Genomic DNA, 15468 nt, shown 5'->3' on the forward strand with positions numbered 1-15468 from the left:
GTTATCATTTGCCCGTGTTTCCCACCTCTCTTAATGCTCTCGTTTTTCCCTCGGTACAGAAATGATGCAACTGCGAATTTGTCCGTGAAACAATAAGCGATGATTCAGTGATGACACGTACAGTGCTGGACAAAAGTTTACGGAACACGCTCCAGTGCCTCCAAATGGGATCGTACGGACTTTCAGACCTGTTTGCAAGTTCGTGTAGCGTGTCACTTTGAAGAAGGAATGCGTGTTCCGTAAACTTTTGTCCGGCACTGTACATGTAGTCGCCAATGGTGTCCTCTTGATGACATTTTGTGTAGCGTAACATGGTCATGTCTTCTGTTCTGTATTTGCCCAAGCTATTACTGTTCGAGTTAGTGACTGCACATCAAGTGTGTTACAACAGTCATACACACTGTTCATGCATGCATTCGCTGAGAAGTGACAGAAGCTGAGAGATGCAAGCGCAGAAACGTGCTTGCCAGGCCCAGCAGGCCAAACGTCACACCACCAGTCCACCATAGACAAACTGGGTCAAACGTCAAACCAAAAGCGTTGCATCATTGCACGGAGTCACAGCTTCGGAAGTGACGTTACACTTTGCGAGTGCGGACAGCGCTGTCTGGTGCTCATTTTTGTTAGCCACATTTCCATTTTCTGTCTTGGATTACAAACGTGTGGTTGATAGAAGACATGCTTTACCAACAAGACGACGCCAATGTATTGAACTCGCTGGATATGGACATTGCTTGTGAAAGCAGCGCTCCTGACGAATACATGATGTGTACGACGCTTATGCTCGCTATAAAGTGTCTTCATTATTGTGGCGGTTCGGCTAAGCCTATTCGTAGAACCCGTGTACCTCAAATGTGTGAACCTTGGGCTATTCGGCACATTGACAGCATTATGCGCATTTTCTAGAACCTGCGTCTACACCCGTTACTCTGGCGAAAGAGCATGACGGAGTTACCCTGCCGGCCCACCCCTATAAACATCATGTGCAAGGTATGCGAGACGGGCAGCCAAGTTTGCGCCAGTCATGCAGTTTACAGAGGGGGCAGCAAATTAGAAGATGAAGTGAAGTTGGTCGGTCGTTGGAGGCCAAATGCGCGATTCATTGGTGGTTTTGTCGGATCCAAAACCCGTAGCGGGTGCGCTGCGGGTTCGCGCCATCACTATCAAATGCATCTATCCGATTTCATGCCTCCCCAGTCAACAAACTGTACAAGTCAGCCCACATGTGTCAGAGTGGAAGCTCACTGTGTACCAAATTCGGCATTCTGCAAAGTGAAGTTGAACGGGCGTAAAGTGCAACAGTTTCAAATGTCGGTCAAGGAGGTTCTCGGCGAGCAGTGCTCCGACAGTAGTGCTCAGCGGGATACTGCTGAAGCCGCACCAAAATCAGGCAATGAACATAAGCGCGGCAATCGCCGACGTAGAAAACGGCAAAAGAGAAGGAATAAAGCCCAGTCTTCAAAAGCCCAAGTTGCAGATGACCCAGAATCGAATGAAATTAGGATAACAGCGACCACGAACTCACCCAAACGTGGTGGTTCTCGCACCACTCGAGACTTATTGGTTCATGTTGAATCAGCTTCTAGTCCGCCACTTTGTAATTCACCACCGAAAAACACTTACCCAACATCGAATCCTACGTTAGCCTTCATTCTGGGAGGGAACGAAGACTTGAGTGATGTCGACAGTGACTGGGATGAAGTTGACAGTGATGATGAAGACTACAGTGCGAGTTTCCCGGTTGGTTTTGTCTTTAAGTCGCTGCCAAATGGAGTTTTCTCTGTGTCTGTGTTTGCTGGCAATGAATCGAGATGCCGCGACGAAGGTTTCGACGACATCGATGGTGTCGTGCATTCGCCTTCTGTTCTCCACGAAGCTAATGCAAGATGGAAAGAATCTTATTCTAACGTGAAGATAGTACCACGGGATTCCAAGGTTCGTACGTTTTCTTGTGTTGTGGAGAAGTATTGCCGATACAAAATGAATGTCCACTGCAGACACGAGTGATCAATTATCTCGTTATGAGAGCAACATTTAAAACGTACGCACTTTCAGGTTCATTTTCCAACGGACGACATCCTCGTGGTGGTACGGAAAGCAGACGACATTGACCGCAAGGGCACCTGGGAACGAGCAGCCAATGACAGACTTCGGTTTCAGTGTCGAATCTCAAATGCGGAAAAAATCCTAGCACCGGTATTGAGTACAGAACACCGGCAAAAGGTGCTACAACGAAATACCGCCTCTTGACCCGCATGATTTCGGTAGCCACAAAATTCACACAGTTTCAGGACTCCACAGGGCTGGCTACATGTACAATTCACTGGGACAAATCTCAAAGAGCATGTGTTTGTTCAGTTGCTCTTGTGCACAAACTGTGGAGAGGGCATGCTTTGCGAGATACAGCATGGCAGAAAGAAACGTTAATATATGTACAACTTTCACGCTTTTGTATAAACAATACGTTTTGCACAGATGCTTGTATGATACTGTTCTTTTTTTCATCATCGATGAAGACGACCAGATCTCCTCAAATTATCTTTAATAAAAATGAGCTTTGCTTTGTACGTAAGTGTTGCACACTCTGTGATGTATGCGTAAGACAGTTCCAAGTTATCGAGGGATATGATGTGACTTTCAAACCCAATGACATTTCGAGCTAGTCCTTTGAAGCAAAAGGCTTTAGAAACACTCCTATTACAACCTAATTCTGTACATGTCAATTACTTGCCAGTTTGTGAGTTGCAAAATGCTTCATATCAAATGCAGTTTCAAAAGTCTGACTAGGATATACAGACAGGTGGCAAGAAAATTGGTATTTGTGAATGAATGTGTGTGTGTTGTGTGCCAGTGTTTTAATGTGTAGGAAATGCACATGTACTGTTGGCATGCAGACAGGCAGAACAACAAGCACAGTACTGTTAACATGAAAACTGAGCACTCATAAAATCACACAGAAAGCAAAATGGTCTAACTGCTGGTCTACTCAATATAAGGCATGAGAAAGAACAGCTACCCCCCTAAACCATTTCCAACTTTCCATGACGCACAATCTGTAATCAACCCTATAACTTTTCCGACAGAGTTTCTGCTGGGCAGTCCACCGCTATCTCGTTTAATCACTTTACTTGTGCGTGAGCTATCTTGAGCATGATTTATCTTTCGAAACAATCCGCTTTCCAACATGATATCTTTGCGCTGGAGCTTGCAACAAAATTTTGACTGCATAATGAGGGATATTTATGGAACAAAAAGAAAGAAAATAGTTAAGTAACTTAGTTGAACAGAATACAGAGTCAGAAACAAACACATTCACTTCCTCTTTGGTCTAAATGCGCAACATTCTTGCAATGTACTTGATCGAGATTGCAGTTGCCAACCAAGACCAGACGAAAGTTGTTGGTGCCATGGACTTTGCTACTTCCCTGGCTTTGGCTAACACAGGTTTTAAGTAGGGATTTGTTGACTTGAACCCTGGGGAGTCCTGAAAGAGAATCACCACCATCTTATATTTTTTAAATGCGGTAGGAAAGGTAATCTGAAACATGCCTACTTGGGTTTGGCACGTGAATAAATGCCCCACAACAGTTTGACATGGGTGGCAGCTCAGAATGTATGATTGCAGTCGGCATAAATTTGGTCATGTAGGTGGTCCCACACCACTGCATTGTTCCTACCCGTAACCGACATGGCCACCATATGGTGTAGTTGATGGAACTCACACAATTTGTCACGAATACACACAACATTTCTGTCAATGTAAATAACATATTTGTGGTTAATTTCGAGTCAATTTTACTATAGCTTCAATCAGAATTGTTGGTAATTGACCCTGCTCTCATCCTTCCTTAATATGCTACAGGTGCTGCTTCCATGTAGCTGGAATAGCAACAAATTGTTGGCTCTGGGACATGATAGGTGCACATTAAACAACATACCCAAATAGCGTTTAGTAGTTTTGATGGAACCTTTTTTGGTTCCGAGTTCACTCTATACAAACCTAACTTTTAGAGCTGCGCAAATAGCAAAATTTTCATCGCGAATAGTTAACGAATATTTCACTTTCACTGCAAATCGAATCCGTATATAATTTCTTCAGATGGTGAATGAAATTTGAATAATCGGAAAAGGCTCAATTCGAATAATTTCGAATACCTATTGGTGAAATATTTTTTTGTTTTTCCGCTCATTCGAAGACGTTCTGCTCCAAACATGTGAGCCTTTTCAACCAGCATAACATATTGTGAAAGAAGGGTCCCTCTGTGTTGTGTATCATAGACTGCATTATGTAATGGGATAAACTGCAGTGAGAGTTAGCCTGCTCCTCTCGCTTTGCATCTCCTCATTTCTATGTTTACATCGTGAATTTCCTGTACCTTTTTTAGAAACTGCACATATTTCCGTCTGTTACTGAACATAACTCTGGAAGTTGGGAGTGCATTTACTGGAACCTACAATGTCCAGAGTACAGTGTTGGCCATGAGCTCACAGAAGTTGTAGACTTTAGTGACAGCCTCACACCAAAAGAACAATGGCGGTAACGTGAAGTGGGCTTCACCCAGCTCTTGGATGTAATGAGGCAAAGCCCACTTGCAGAGTAGCAATAGTGATACCTCACTTTGGTACTATTCGAAAAAATATTTGAAAATTTCGTATACTGAAAATAGGTTGCGAATAGCATTTGAATATCGCCAGATATTCCTTTCATATTCAAAATTTCAAATATTTGCGCAGCTCTACAAATGTATTTGCAGTATTTTTCCCAATGTGAAGAAACACTTACCGTAGGAATGGATGCCTGCTGCAAGAACTGGGTAAGAGATGGATGATCTTTTTGTAGAGGTGGCATGTACTCTGTTGGGTTGCTCCGTGTCCACCAATCTCCTACATTGGGCCTGTAAAACATCTTCCATATTGACCATGTTTGTAGGATGCATACAATGACCAAATTGCACCATGCTTTTACATTTGCAACATTGCATTATGCCTTCCAGGGTTACCGTAATTTCACGGGTATAAGCCACACCGCAGATAAGCCACAGGACACGTTTTTAGGAAAGCTACGAAAATTTTCTGGCAGATAAGCCGCGGGCAATACGAGACGACTGATTTGTGCGACAAAGGAGACCATAGAGAAGGCCTTAAACCCTGTGGTCCATACTATGGGGTCAGCTCTAGAGTTCTACCAAGATTGAATGTTGCCCTTGTTGGGCGTTTTATGTGGATTGATGGGTCAGTGGCCTTCCAGAAGACGTAAATCACTGTCACCACTTTCGTTAAAGCTGCTTTGGGGAATGCACCAGGAAGATCAATTTACTCGAATGTGGACCCATCCCTGTTACGCACAGTTTGTGCATTGGCAGGGCAGTGCTGTTACAGAGACACTGTCGGCTCTTTCGTTAAAACTGGCGTACGGGGAAAATACCAGGAAAAAATAGTCGGCAGATAAGCCGCACCGGTGGATAAGCTGCAGAGCGCCCGAGAGAAAAAAAAAATCGAGCATAAGCTGCGGCTAATGCGCGTGAAATTATGGTACAGTCGACCCCCGTTTATCTGGATCCCGCCTTATCCGGACAAAAGGCACGGGAACGGATTTTCCTCCATGTATTTTGGTCTCGTTTATCCGGACTCCAACTTCTGGACTCGGACGAGAATTCCAGGGAACGAAAGTCGAAAATTCTTGTAATCCAGCTTCAGATATCTGGACTACCGTGAGTAAGAGGAGACGCTGACCCCGCTTCGTCACCCTTTTCGCTGTGTTGGGGTTATTCCCGTCACACGTCAGGGACCTACATTCCTCCGTAGGGGAGACAACCGTGCACGATGACCCCCTTTTTTATTTGTGTGCGTTGGGTCACGTTGACAAGTCGAGTCATTTAGAAATATCTCGAGCAACTGTCCGGTTCTAGAGGGGAAAACTCCAACCCGAGGGCTTACTGCTTACGGCCCGTTGGCCGATGAAGACATTCCCCTAGCTGAGCTGCGATCCCTGATGCAGAGGCTCACTGCGACTGCCGTAGATGATGCTGCGGTTTCTGACTACGTTGATGTTGATAAGGATGATGACGCGCGTGCAGCTATGACTGATGACGGTGTGATTGCTGCTGTTGCCTCCGATGATGTCCAGCAAGACGGTGCTGATGACGCCAGTGAGAAACGAGGCTCCGACATTGACACTTTGCGTCCGCACTGACATTCTTCGAGCAGCGCAACAGCGTGGCTCAACTCAGTGCAATTAGCAAAAGTTTGCAGGAATCGAGTGCCTACACTACTATGTAACAGCTGTCATTGACGAGATTTCTGTGTTTTAATTAAACCTTGCTCCGTAGGACGTTTCTATTCGGTCGTATAATTTATCCGGGTGCCCCAGTATCCGGACGATTTCGCCGGGAACGGCACCGTCTGGATAAACGGGGGTCGACTGTAGTTTTAAAGGGATTCCCCCGTCAGCTAAAGAAAATGGTCCAAGAGGGCGTGGACACTGTGTAAGGGTTTTAGTGTTTCTTAAGCTATTCGTACAAACAAAGCTAAAAACTTTCTACACAATATTTTAGCGCACTATAAGTACTAACTCACAAAATTTGTGTCGTTTCATGCAGTATTTTTTTTTAAAGAGCGGAAGGAATGCAGAACTTTATCTTGCCAGCTCGCATATTATTCCAATAATGTGTAACGAGGCTGTAGCCAGGAGCTGCACATTTTACCCAAAAAGGCAAAGGTGACTTACATTCTCCTCTTGGGGTCATATGGAGTGTAGTGGTAGGTGTACAGCTGGGCTCTCATGTACTTTGGCGGGCTCTGAGGGAAAGGGCTCCTCTCTCGGTCTATTAAGTTCAGTACTAGAGGACACAAGTACAGTTAGTGTCCAGCTGCTGGTAATTTTCTAAATCAAATTAAAAAACAAAAAAGAAAAAAAAAAGAAAAGGTCTCGTCTCTATAACAATGCTCGAGAAGCTTGAGAAGCTTGGGAAACTTTGTTCACTGTGTTTTTTTCTCTCTCTCCTGCCTCCATCCATGGTACCTTCGCGTGGCAACTATTTTTTACGAGCAATTGCACAGTGTGCTTGTAGTAGTATCTTATTGCTTGGCTGTCCTTCTTGACACATGCTCGATAAAATTTATCAACAACATGAGGTTGCATTTTTTGGTAACAAGTACGTATTTCCTTTTTTTTACAATTCATAAGTTAGGGGTACAAACTATGTTCTAGTTTATACGGCGCTTTTTCTTCACTGCTCGTCATGCCATTGCGAACCGGCCGGGCAGCATGTTTTATAAGCAGTAGGATCACAAAGTCTTACCTCATTTAGGACACCAAAAACATACGCGCTATCGCAATAATATGCAATTAAGCAGGCCCCGCGAGAGAATGCCAGGAACGCCGAATTATCCGTAATCGCTCCAAATGCTTCCGAATTAGTGAGCGTCCATTGCAAAAGTTTTGTACGCACAATTGCTGGGACCGCATGGGCAGTCCAAATTATCAGAATTTCCGAATTATCGGGAGGTTTTACAACAACAGCTTTATTACGGGATGATGGCTGGGGAGCGAGGTTTTACTGCACTATATCTCCCATCGAATTACCCAAACTATAACCAAGCCTGTTTACAAATGCCACTTCGCAACTTGTTACCAAATATTTAGGAGGAACAAAAATTCCAGTTTGGATCACTCTCTTACTTTTTACTGTCAATATATGCTTACACTGGTTGCAGTCATGCAACATACCTACAACAATGCACACTTGCACAAAAAGTAAGGAAAGGGCTGTCATTGTAACGTACAATTTTACAGTTGCGTAATTTTAACCACACTGCATCACTTAGAAGATAAGCTGTCATGCAGACACGTACAACAGTGCAGCTGCTGAAAGGGAGATCTCCTGTAACCTCGCACGATTTAGAACTGATAAAGGACTTTCTGGGACTGCCAACATACGAGGGAATCATACCTTCATCCTGGTTTGTGAGCAACCGATGCACAAGACCAACAAACCATGGGTTGTGTTCTAACCTCCCGAGTGCTGCAAACCACAGCTGCCAGTCCAAGCGAGGTTGATGTGGAACTGAAAGAATCTGACTGACTCATCTCAGAATCCAAAATTCAACTTACTGTTGATTGGTGGAGCACAAGAGACGTTGCCTGGCTTGTAGAGAAAATGGTACTCCTTCCAGGGCCCTGTAGATGACTCGCTACCTTCGAGAATGACCTCAGGACGTCCGTCAATGCCTGTCATTCTGTTCAAGTGAAAACATTTCCCATAAACACGTTGCAAGCGGTACGGAGGGCTGTCTTCACAGTCTACTCAAGATGCTCGACATCGAGCACAATTAGAGCCCCGTGATTTGGGGTAAAACTCGAAAAAACCAGAAAACTAACTCGAGAAAGTGCAAATTCAGCCCCCAATACCGGCACTAGAGGACAACATGTTCCACATCTCACGTTAATGGAAAATGCGAGAAACACCCCTTTTTTTTATTCCACCCGATATTGCCAGATCTAAAACAAAAACATAAAACCCGAAAACATAGTTCTTGGGAACATGTCCCCTCACGATACTGGCAACTTGGCGAAGCTGCTCACAAAACCCACGTATAATAGTATAACAGCTAGACATACCTACGGAAGAGCCCATAGGAACTGGTTATACTGAATGGTTCAACCTTGGAATGCCACTGCCTTATGACAGGCCACAGTCGGCCTTGCATGCTGTGGTCTAGGTTTGAGAAGGGAACCAGAGAGACGCAAAACATCCAGATAGCCACAGCTCCGCACAGTAAGGTTCCTACTGTGCACACCAGACGCCTGAATATGCCTCGCTCAAAAAATAGTGACCTGTAAGTTGGAATACACTCAACAGCAAAGACTTTGTAATTTCATAGCACAGAACATTGCAAACTGAAACGTTTCTAGTAATGTCTCGAGCAGACATGTGCTTATAGAGCACTAAAGCACTTTCTCTGCCCCACTAGACAGAAATGTGATTTATGTGCATCGCAACATTGCAGCAGGTGACGATGCAGGAAGCTTCCATGGGCAGAGACGACGCGCACATAAAAAATAAACACATAAATATTATAAGAGCCAGAAGGCTAATCTAGGGCCCTAAGAAATCACTGAGCATCATGAGAAAGCTCCTCGACCTGAGATAGTGGAACAGTCTCAAACTCGAGAGGGGGACTTTAGCCAAAATTAGGATCTTGGTATAGTTCATTCCTACCCACAGATGGAGGCACACAAGCAAAGCGCAATCACCTGTAAAGTGATACCAGTATATTGACTCCCAGTGACGCAATCCCAATCCAGATCGTAAATGGCATAGTCTCGCTGAGATATCTTTGAAACTGGGCTGGTGTAAATGCTGCAAAGTAAATGAAAAAAAGTACAGAAATCACATTATCTTATCTGATACGAGATATCTTGTCGCCACTTCTTTGATAAGGCAATAAAGTGAGAGCTAACCTATCCTTGTGCTGATACTCCAATCAGAGAGCAGTCTGATGTTAAACAGCTTTACAGACAGTTGAAAGAGGCCAAAAAAGATGACAAGTGAGGCTGTGCTTCCCATGATACTACCTGTGGTTTGCAGGAACGACTTGTGGCCTGCAATACAAGATGATGTCATTAACAAGGAGGTCTCGTCGCACCCAGCCTAAAACTGAAAGGCACTTGAAACACTGAAAAACCTAAAGGAAGCTGCTGAGATGAGGTCACTTGAAGCGAATACTCGCCAAGATTTCTTCGGAATCCATTGGTAAAGAAGTCGTCATCAATGAGTGATAGGCACAGAACAATGGTGAGAAGGTTAAAAAAGTTGTAGTTCCCAGTGAGAAGAATGAGAGCCTGAAAGATCACCTAGAACAAAGGAAAGCAGCAGCAGAGGCTATGAATGCAGTAGACAAGCGCAATGTCGGGCAAATAAATACAAATAAATGTTTGAGTGATTTGGAGCCCCAGAGGCCTAACGGGAAGGCATATTTCACACTTGGAAATTTGAATAAGTCATTCAGAGAGCGTGAGTGAGGGTGGTGAATCAGATAAGAAAGACACGATTGCATATCAAAGTGTCATAACCCCTTTAAAATGTGGCACCCTTTACCACTGCTCTTCATTATCGAGGCAGTGACCTCTGCAACAGTGTCAATGGGAAGTTGTTAGAGCAATCAGTGTCTTCTCAGCTGTCTGGTTGTATAATTATACGAGCCTGGCAAAATCGTACCTGACTGTAGAAGCTCAAGTTTTTTACAGATCGGAGAGGGACAAAAAAGAGGAAAGGAACAAAGATTTCCACGACGTAAGTCAGCACCACTCCCAACCGAAGCAGCCAACTGGGCAGGTGGTGAAAAAACCACGCAGCTGAGGTTGGTATGCATTGACTTTCAAAATGGATATCCAGGGCTGCAGGAGAAGAATGGAAGCAATTAGTCACATGACCCAGTTTCACGTCTTACCCGTGACCAACTAGATTATAGTGATCTAATGTGAAGTACCCGAAAGCCCAAAACCCGTTTGGTGGTTTGACATTGATGGGCCTAGATCAGGCTCAGGCCAGACCCAAGAATGTGGCCTGTGCAGTACTCAGGCTACTGGTGGCATTTACCTGATTATCCCTTTTTTAAATGCTATAATATCTCGTACTCAAGCTCATGTTAGGATTTTTGTACAAATCAGTGCACGATCCATGGGACATGGGCTCTTGCACAAGTCGTATATATTGATCAACAACTTTATTTTTATGACGATGATTGGGGAGTTTCATTGCTATGGGCAATAATCTACCCTATTGCTGGCGGTAATGTACGAAGGAAATGGAATGACAGACGGGAATCCAGCTGAGACACTGAAAGGTTGTTAGTGTGATTATCATCATCATTCTGTGCATATTTAATGGGTTTCCAAGTTTCAAAATAATATGCATCCTGTTGCTGTAATCCGCTTCTGCCTGCTCAAAATTGAGATTTGAACTGTCCAATCATGATGAAGAGACCCTAATGGGATGCGCATAGCTGTTGCTGATTATGACATGGTCACTATAATATAGTAGGTCATGGTTTTGAGCAGTTGACAAAGTTCTCAACCTGTGAGCCCCCACCAGGTTGGGCACTTGCTGGTGAGTTTCACGACACCAGAGGCGAACATGAGCCTGAAGAGAAGCCAACGAACCAACCAGAGTGTCACTCGGTCATGCGGATGGTGAGGCAGCGACCATTGCGAACTTAGGCCCAAAGTATGATGCAAAATCCCCACGGGGGCAACAAGTACGCATAAGAAGCCTGCTTCCAGAAGGAGAATGTCCCTGGAAATAAAGGCTTACCTATATAAGGCTAAGGCTATAAGGCTTGGATACGAGGATACAATACGTTGTTGTTTTTCAGTCATAAAAATATCTTGGAAATATTTTCAGACTTACAAAGGCATTTACTTCAACAATAAAAATGTTTTCAATGCACGTTACAAAGGACAAGTAAATAGAGCGTGCGGAGAAATTATATTTCTTGTGGGTCTGCAATAAGTTTGTTTTTCAATAATAAAAATATTCCAAAGCTTTCTCACCATTCGTAGAAATGGGAAATAATACAATTGTATCAAATTATTTCTAATGAAATGTTTTTATTTCGACAGATTAAAAAACCGAGCATGTTAGGAAGAATGAGTGCTTGTGGGTGGTCAGTGAACAGAGCATGCGATGTGATTTGACTAGAACGAATCGTAAGTAACCTAGTCTTGTGCCGACACTGTGCCAATAATCCCTCTTAAACGGATATATTGGAGAGACAAATTGAGGTTATTCCTTGGGCGAGGGGGAAGAGAGGAGGGGATCCCAACTTACCACTGAAACCAGATGAAAGTCTGTCCCACCTGAAAGAGCACATGGCCATTGTACACTGATGCTACAAACCATCTGCACCGTCTTCTTCTATCGTTGAAAGAAAATCCAGGGACTGTTCTTACCTGATATAATGAGAAGTAGAGCACCCAGAGAAGCAAGAAACTGAAGCAGTCCCTGAATCGTGACCACACGCTAGCCACAAACGACAAGACAGTTCCGAGCAGCGCAATAAATTCCATCATAGTGGAAACTTTGAGGCCAAAATTGGGCGCGAGCCATAGTAACGTCGGCAGTTTCGTTATTTGTTCATGGCTCGCGCCTTTTGACGTGTCTGCAATACAAGAAGTAAAGGATGTATGCTAAGCTCACATGCATGCCTAATCTGAAACAACAAAGTCATTTTTTGTCTTACCAACAGGTAGAATCGCACGGATGGGAAGTATGCCTCGGTCACCATATAATCCTGTTAAGAATGTGTTGGTATGAATGAGATGTTCCAGGGTGAATGCAATGTGCGATTCATACCAAACTATATTAAGTATTAGTAGGATGTAATGTTGTTGTGGATGACCAGGGTGGCAGTATACCCATATTGTGTATTATAATCAGGGTTTGTCGTTTTCCGGCCAATATTTTCTCTGAAATTCGGCGCTAAAAATCGCCACTTTTCCAAACACCAAGAACCAAGAAGGTTTTTTCGTCGAAAAAATTTTTGACGATGTTATTCGCGGCCAAAAAAAAGTCGAAAAACACCAAGTATATGGAATAAATTTCAATTTATTTCGTACTCGTGAGATTCGTTGCAGCTGACCCTCTACAACTTGAACTCGTTGTAATAAATTGTCACGTACATATTCGCAGATTCACGTAACATTGTGCACCGCTCTTTCCTGCGAGAAATACTTGAGTTCGAGAATGGCCATTCCACGTTAGCTCTACACATAGGCACTGACAGCAAGTTGAGTGCAGCACAATAGGCGAGCACAGGCTGCCCAGAAGCTCGACGACGACAGATCAAGTGACTTGCAACAGAAAATACTGAGACAGTTCATCGTGAAGTTGACGCTACTTAAGATGGGAAGAATGTCATCCAGATCACTTGGCACTTGCGCTTTGCTCACAGGGCGTAAAATCTGCATGTTTTCCCAAAAGCAGCCCAGGGAAGTGTCCCTCCAGGGCAGGTCATTTTGTGAGATTCTCTGGTTCTCGCTTATGGGTTTCAACTAGCTAGGAGTAAAACTGGGGAGTTCCAGACACTTTCCTGGAGGATGCACGTGACGGTTTCCCAGTGGACATCTGAGATTTTGTTTTGTCGCCAAACACGCAGAAACAGTTACTGGCAAACGGTTTTCGGCACTTTTCAGTAACTACCGAAAATGAGAAACCCTAACTATAATACGAATACTAGCCAAAAAACAGTATTGCAATGCAAATACTAGTACTTTGGTTCTGAGGCATTATACATAATCCTAATAATTCGGCGTATTATGCGAGTAATGCATTCATAGCAGCTTTTTGCTCGCGTTGGTAAAACAAAGTACTACTATTATTATTACATTGACACATAACCTGCACATTATCAAGAAGGAATAAGCAGAAATATACAGAACTGATGATGTTTTATTTTGATGAACAAAAGCAGCAGAAGGCAAGCGAGCATCTGAAATGGGCAACATTTTCTCGAGTCTGAGGAACACCTCTTCGGACTCGAGGAAATGTTGCCCGTTTTATTTTGTGCGGTTCCATTTTAACAGGTTCCCAAAGGGACAGTACGCTAGTCCACGCCTATCTGATCAAAGAACTAAGGCTCGCAAATGAGATGGCAAGATAGCATTGATCAATTTCGGACACAGTGGACACCTTGCTCTCAGAGTGGTCGAGTCTCGATTTAATTAAGAGTCTGGCCGATAAAATGTGACAAGCCCAAAATTGTACAACTGCATACAAGGTAACTGGGTGTCAGAAGACAGAGGCCATTAAGAGGAATGGAGGAGAGCTTCCAGTAACATCTGGTTCAGTCTCTGTAGGAGAATACTGGAGGCCTTGTTTGCCACAATGGTCTGCTGGACACGGGAAAACTACCGATCACAAAGTCCAACTTCGGACCTCTCAGCAAGTAGTACGCCTTCTGTTATAATACATTGAATACTTACTTCAATTTTGCGTATGATAATACGTAAATAACAAAGACGGTTAAGAGCATCAACTGTTTACTATATACAAATTAAAAACGAGACTTTCGTGCAGTGGGCTGCACTTGTTCAGGTTTGAGGACCTGTTACAAGTGGTGAGGTCTGAGAGAAATACAAACAAATGCGATACAAATATAAACAAAAGCAAAACGCAATCCATAGGAGGTGGCTAGACAAGGTCAGACAGACATACAGATGGGTTGGAGGTACACGTGGAGGAAACCAATGCACATCACATGAATAGACACAGTGACCTTAGAATGCGTCAAGGGCCAAGGATTGAGGACATGGAGCACCTCGATGGCTAAGAGCCTCCAGACTCTGGGAAAGCGGTGTGGAGTTCGTGGTTTACTGATCGTGTATCATCGTGCAACATGTGAAAAATGACACACAAATGATAATGGGCAGAAAAACAAAAAGCATGCACAAGAAAAATAAAGAAACTCACAGTATAAAAGACTGTAATGTTGATGCCGTGCTCAATCCTTGGTCCTTGATCCCTAATCCCCCAACGCATTCTAAGGATCTTTTTTGTTAACTGGCCGCTGTGTCTATTCATGTGATGTGCATTGGTTTCCTCCACGTGTACCTCCAACCCATCTGTATGTCTGTCCGACCTTGTCTAGCCACCTCCTATGGACTGCGTTTTGCTTTTGTTTATATTTGTATCGCATTTGTTTGCATTTCTCCCAGCCCTCACCCTTTTCTCTTGTACCATGTGACATAGTATAGATATATATATAACAGTTATATAGTTTACATTTACAGTTACCACTTACAGTTACACAACAGTTACCATATAGTAAACAGTTGCTCTTAACCGTCTTTGTTATTTTTGATTTTGCATTGCCGGAAACTAGCACATTGATTTTCTTCACGTTCTAAGATATTATAATACGGATGGAAAAGAGTTAAAAGATGGGCCGGCTTGTCATACATTATTAAAATCGGTAAAAACCATAGATCTTATACCGAGCACTGGGGGTTCTATGGTTTTTACTGGTTTTTATAATACGGATACTAATGCCGAAAAATGAGTATTATAATACCGAAAAGAAATAGCCAAAGTGTTAGTATTACTGCCTCCCTGTGAACGACAGAGTAGAGACAACAGGGATTAGGTGCAACTCAGAGAAACGAATTATTGATCGAACTACGCGGCATGCGAATTTTAGCTCACCCGGTATTTGATGATAAAGTGAGGCAAATGCACTGAGATATATGATTGACATCGCCCATAAAAACAGGTCTCTAGTAAGGCGGATTTCGCCCATATTTATCGATATTTAGAGTCAAAACACAGCCAACACCATTCACGAAACACACGTCAAGCAATCGCTAAGCAACAAGCACATGCGCCAACGCAGAACCTACTGACGCTGTTGTTGCTTGTTGCCTACGAACCTACGAACGAGCCGGCACAAGCCACAAGCGACTATTTGTCA

The 15468-nt window shown here is 43.6% G+C and overlaps 2 protein-coding genes across 2 annotated transcripts; one reads left to right on the top strand and one right to left on the bottom strand.

Moving 5' to 3' along the window:
• The first annotated feature begins 585 nt into the window (after window positions 1–585).
• On the top strand, window positions 586–2567 carry LOC135393770 (uncharacterized). The gene is made up of 2 exons (XM_064624023.1): window positions 586–1935; window positions 2056–2567. The coding sequence occupies exons 1-2, from the start codon at window positions 943–945 to the stop codon at window positions 2248–2250; spliced, it is 1188 nt and encodes a 395-aa protein (XP_064480093.1). The 5' UTR covers window positions 586–942; the 3' UTR covers window positions 2251–2567.
• Window positions 2526–15426, bottom strand: LOC135393769 (lipase maturation factor 2-like). The gene is made up of 15 exons (XM_064624022.1): window positions 15204–15426; window positions 12244–12294; window positions 11954–12162; window positions 11832–11860; window positions 11080–11297; window positions 10221–10399; window positions 9733–9856; window positions 9464–9604; window positions 9257–9362; window positions 8621–8836; window positions 8114–8238; window positions 7953–8066; window positions 6728–6839; window positions 4784–4895; window positions 2526–3484 (listed from the first exon to the last, which is right to left on the bottom strand). The coding sequence occupies exons 1-15, from the start codon at window positions 15295–15297 to the stop codon at window positions 3329–3331; spliced, it is 1986 nt and encodes a 661-aa protein (XP_064480092.1). The 5' UTR covers window positions 15298–15426; the 3' UTR covers window positions 2526–3328.
• Between the last annotated feature and the right edge of the window lie 42 nt (window positions 15427–15468).

Source organism: Ornithodoros turicata, chromosome 5, assembly GCF_037126465.1.
Source record: "Ornithodoros turicata isolate Travis chromosome 5, ASM3712646v1, whole genome shotgun sequence".
Lineage (NCBI taxonomy): Eukaryota > Metazoa > Arthropoda > Arachnida > Ixodida > Argasidae > Ornithodoros > Ornithodoros turicata.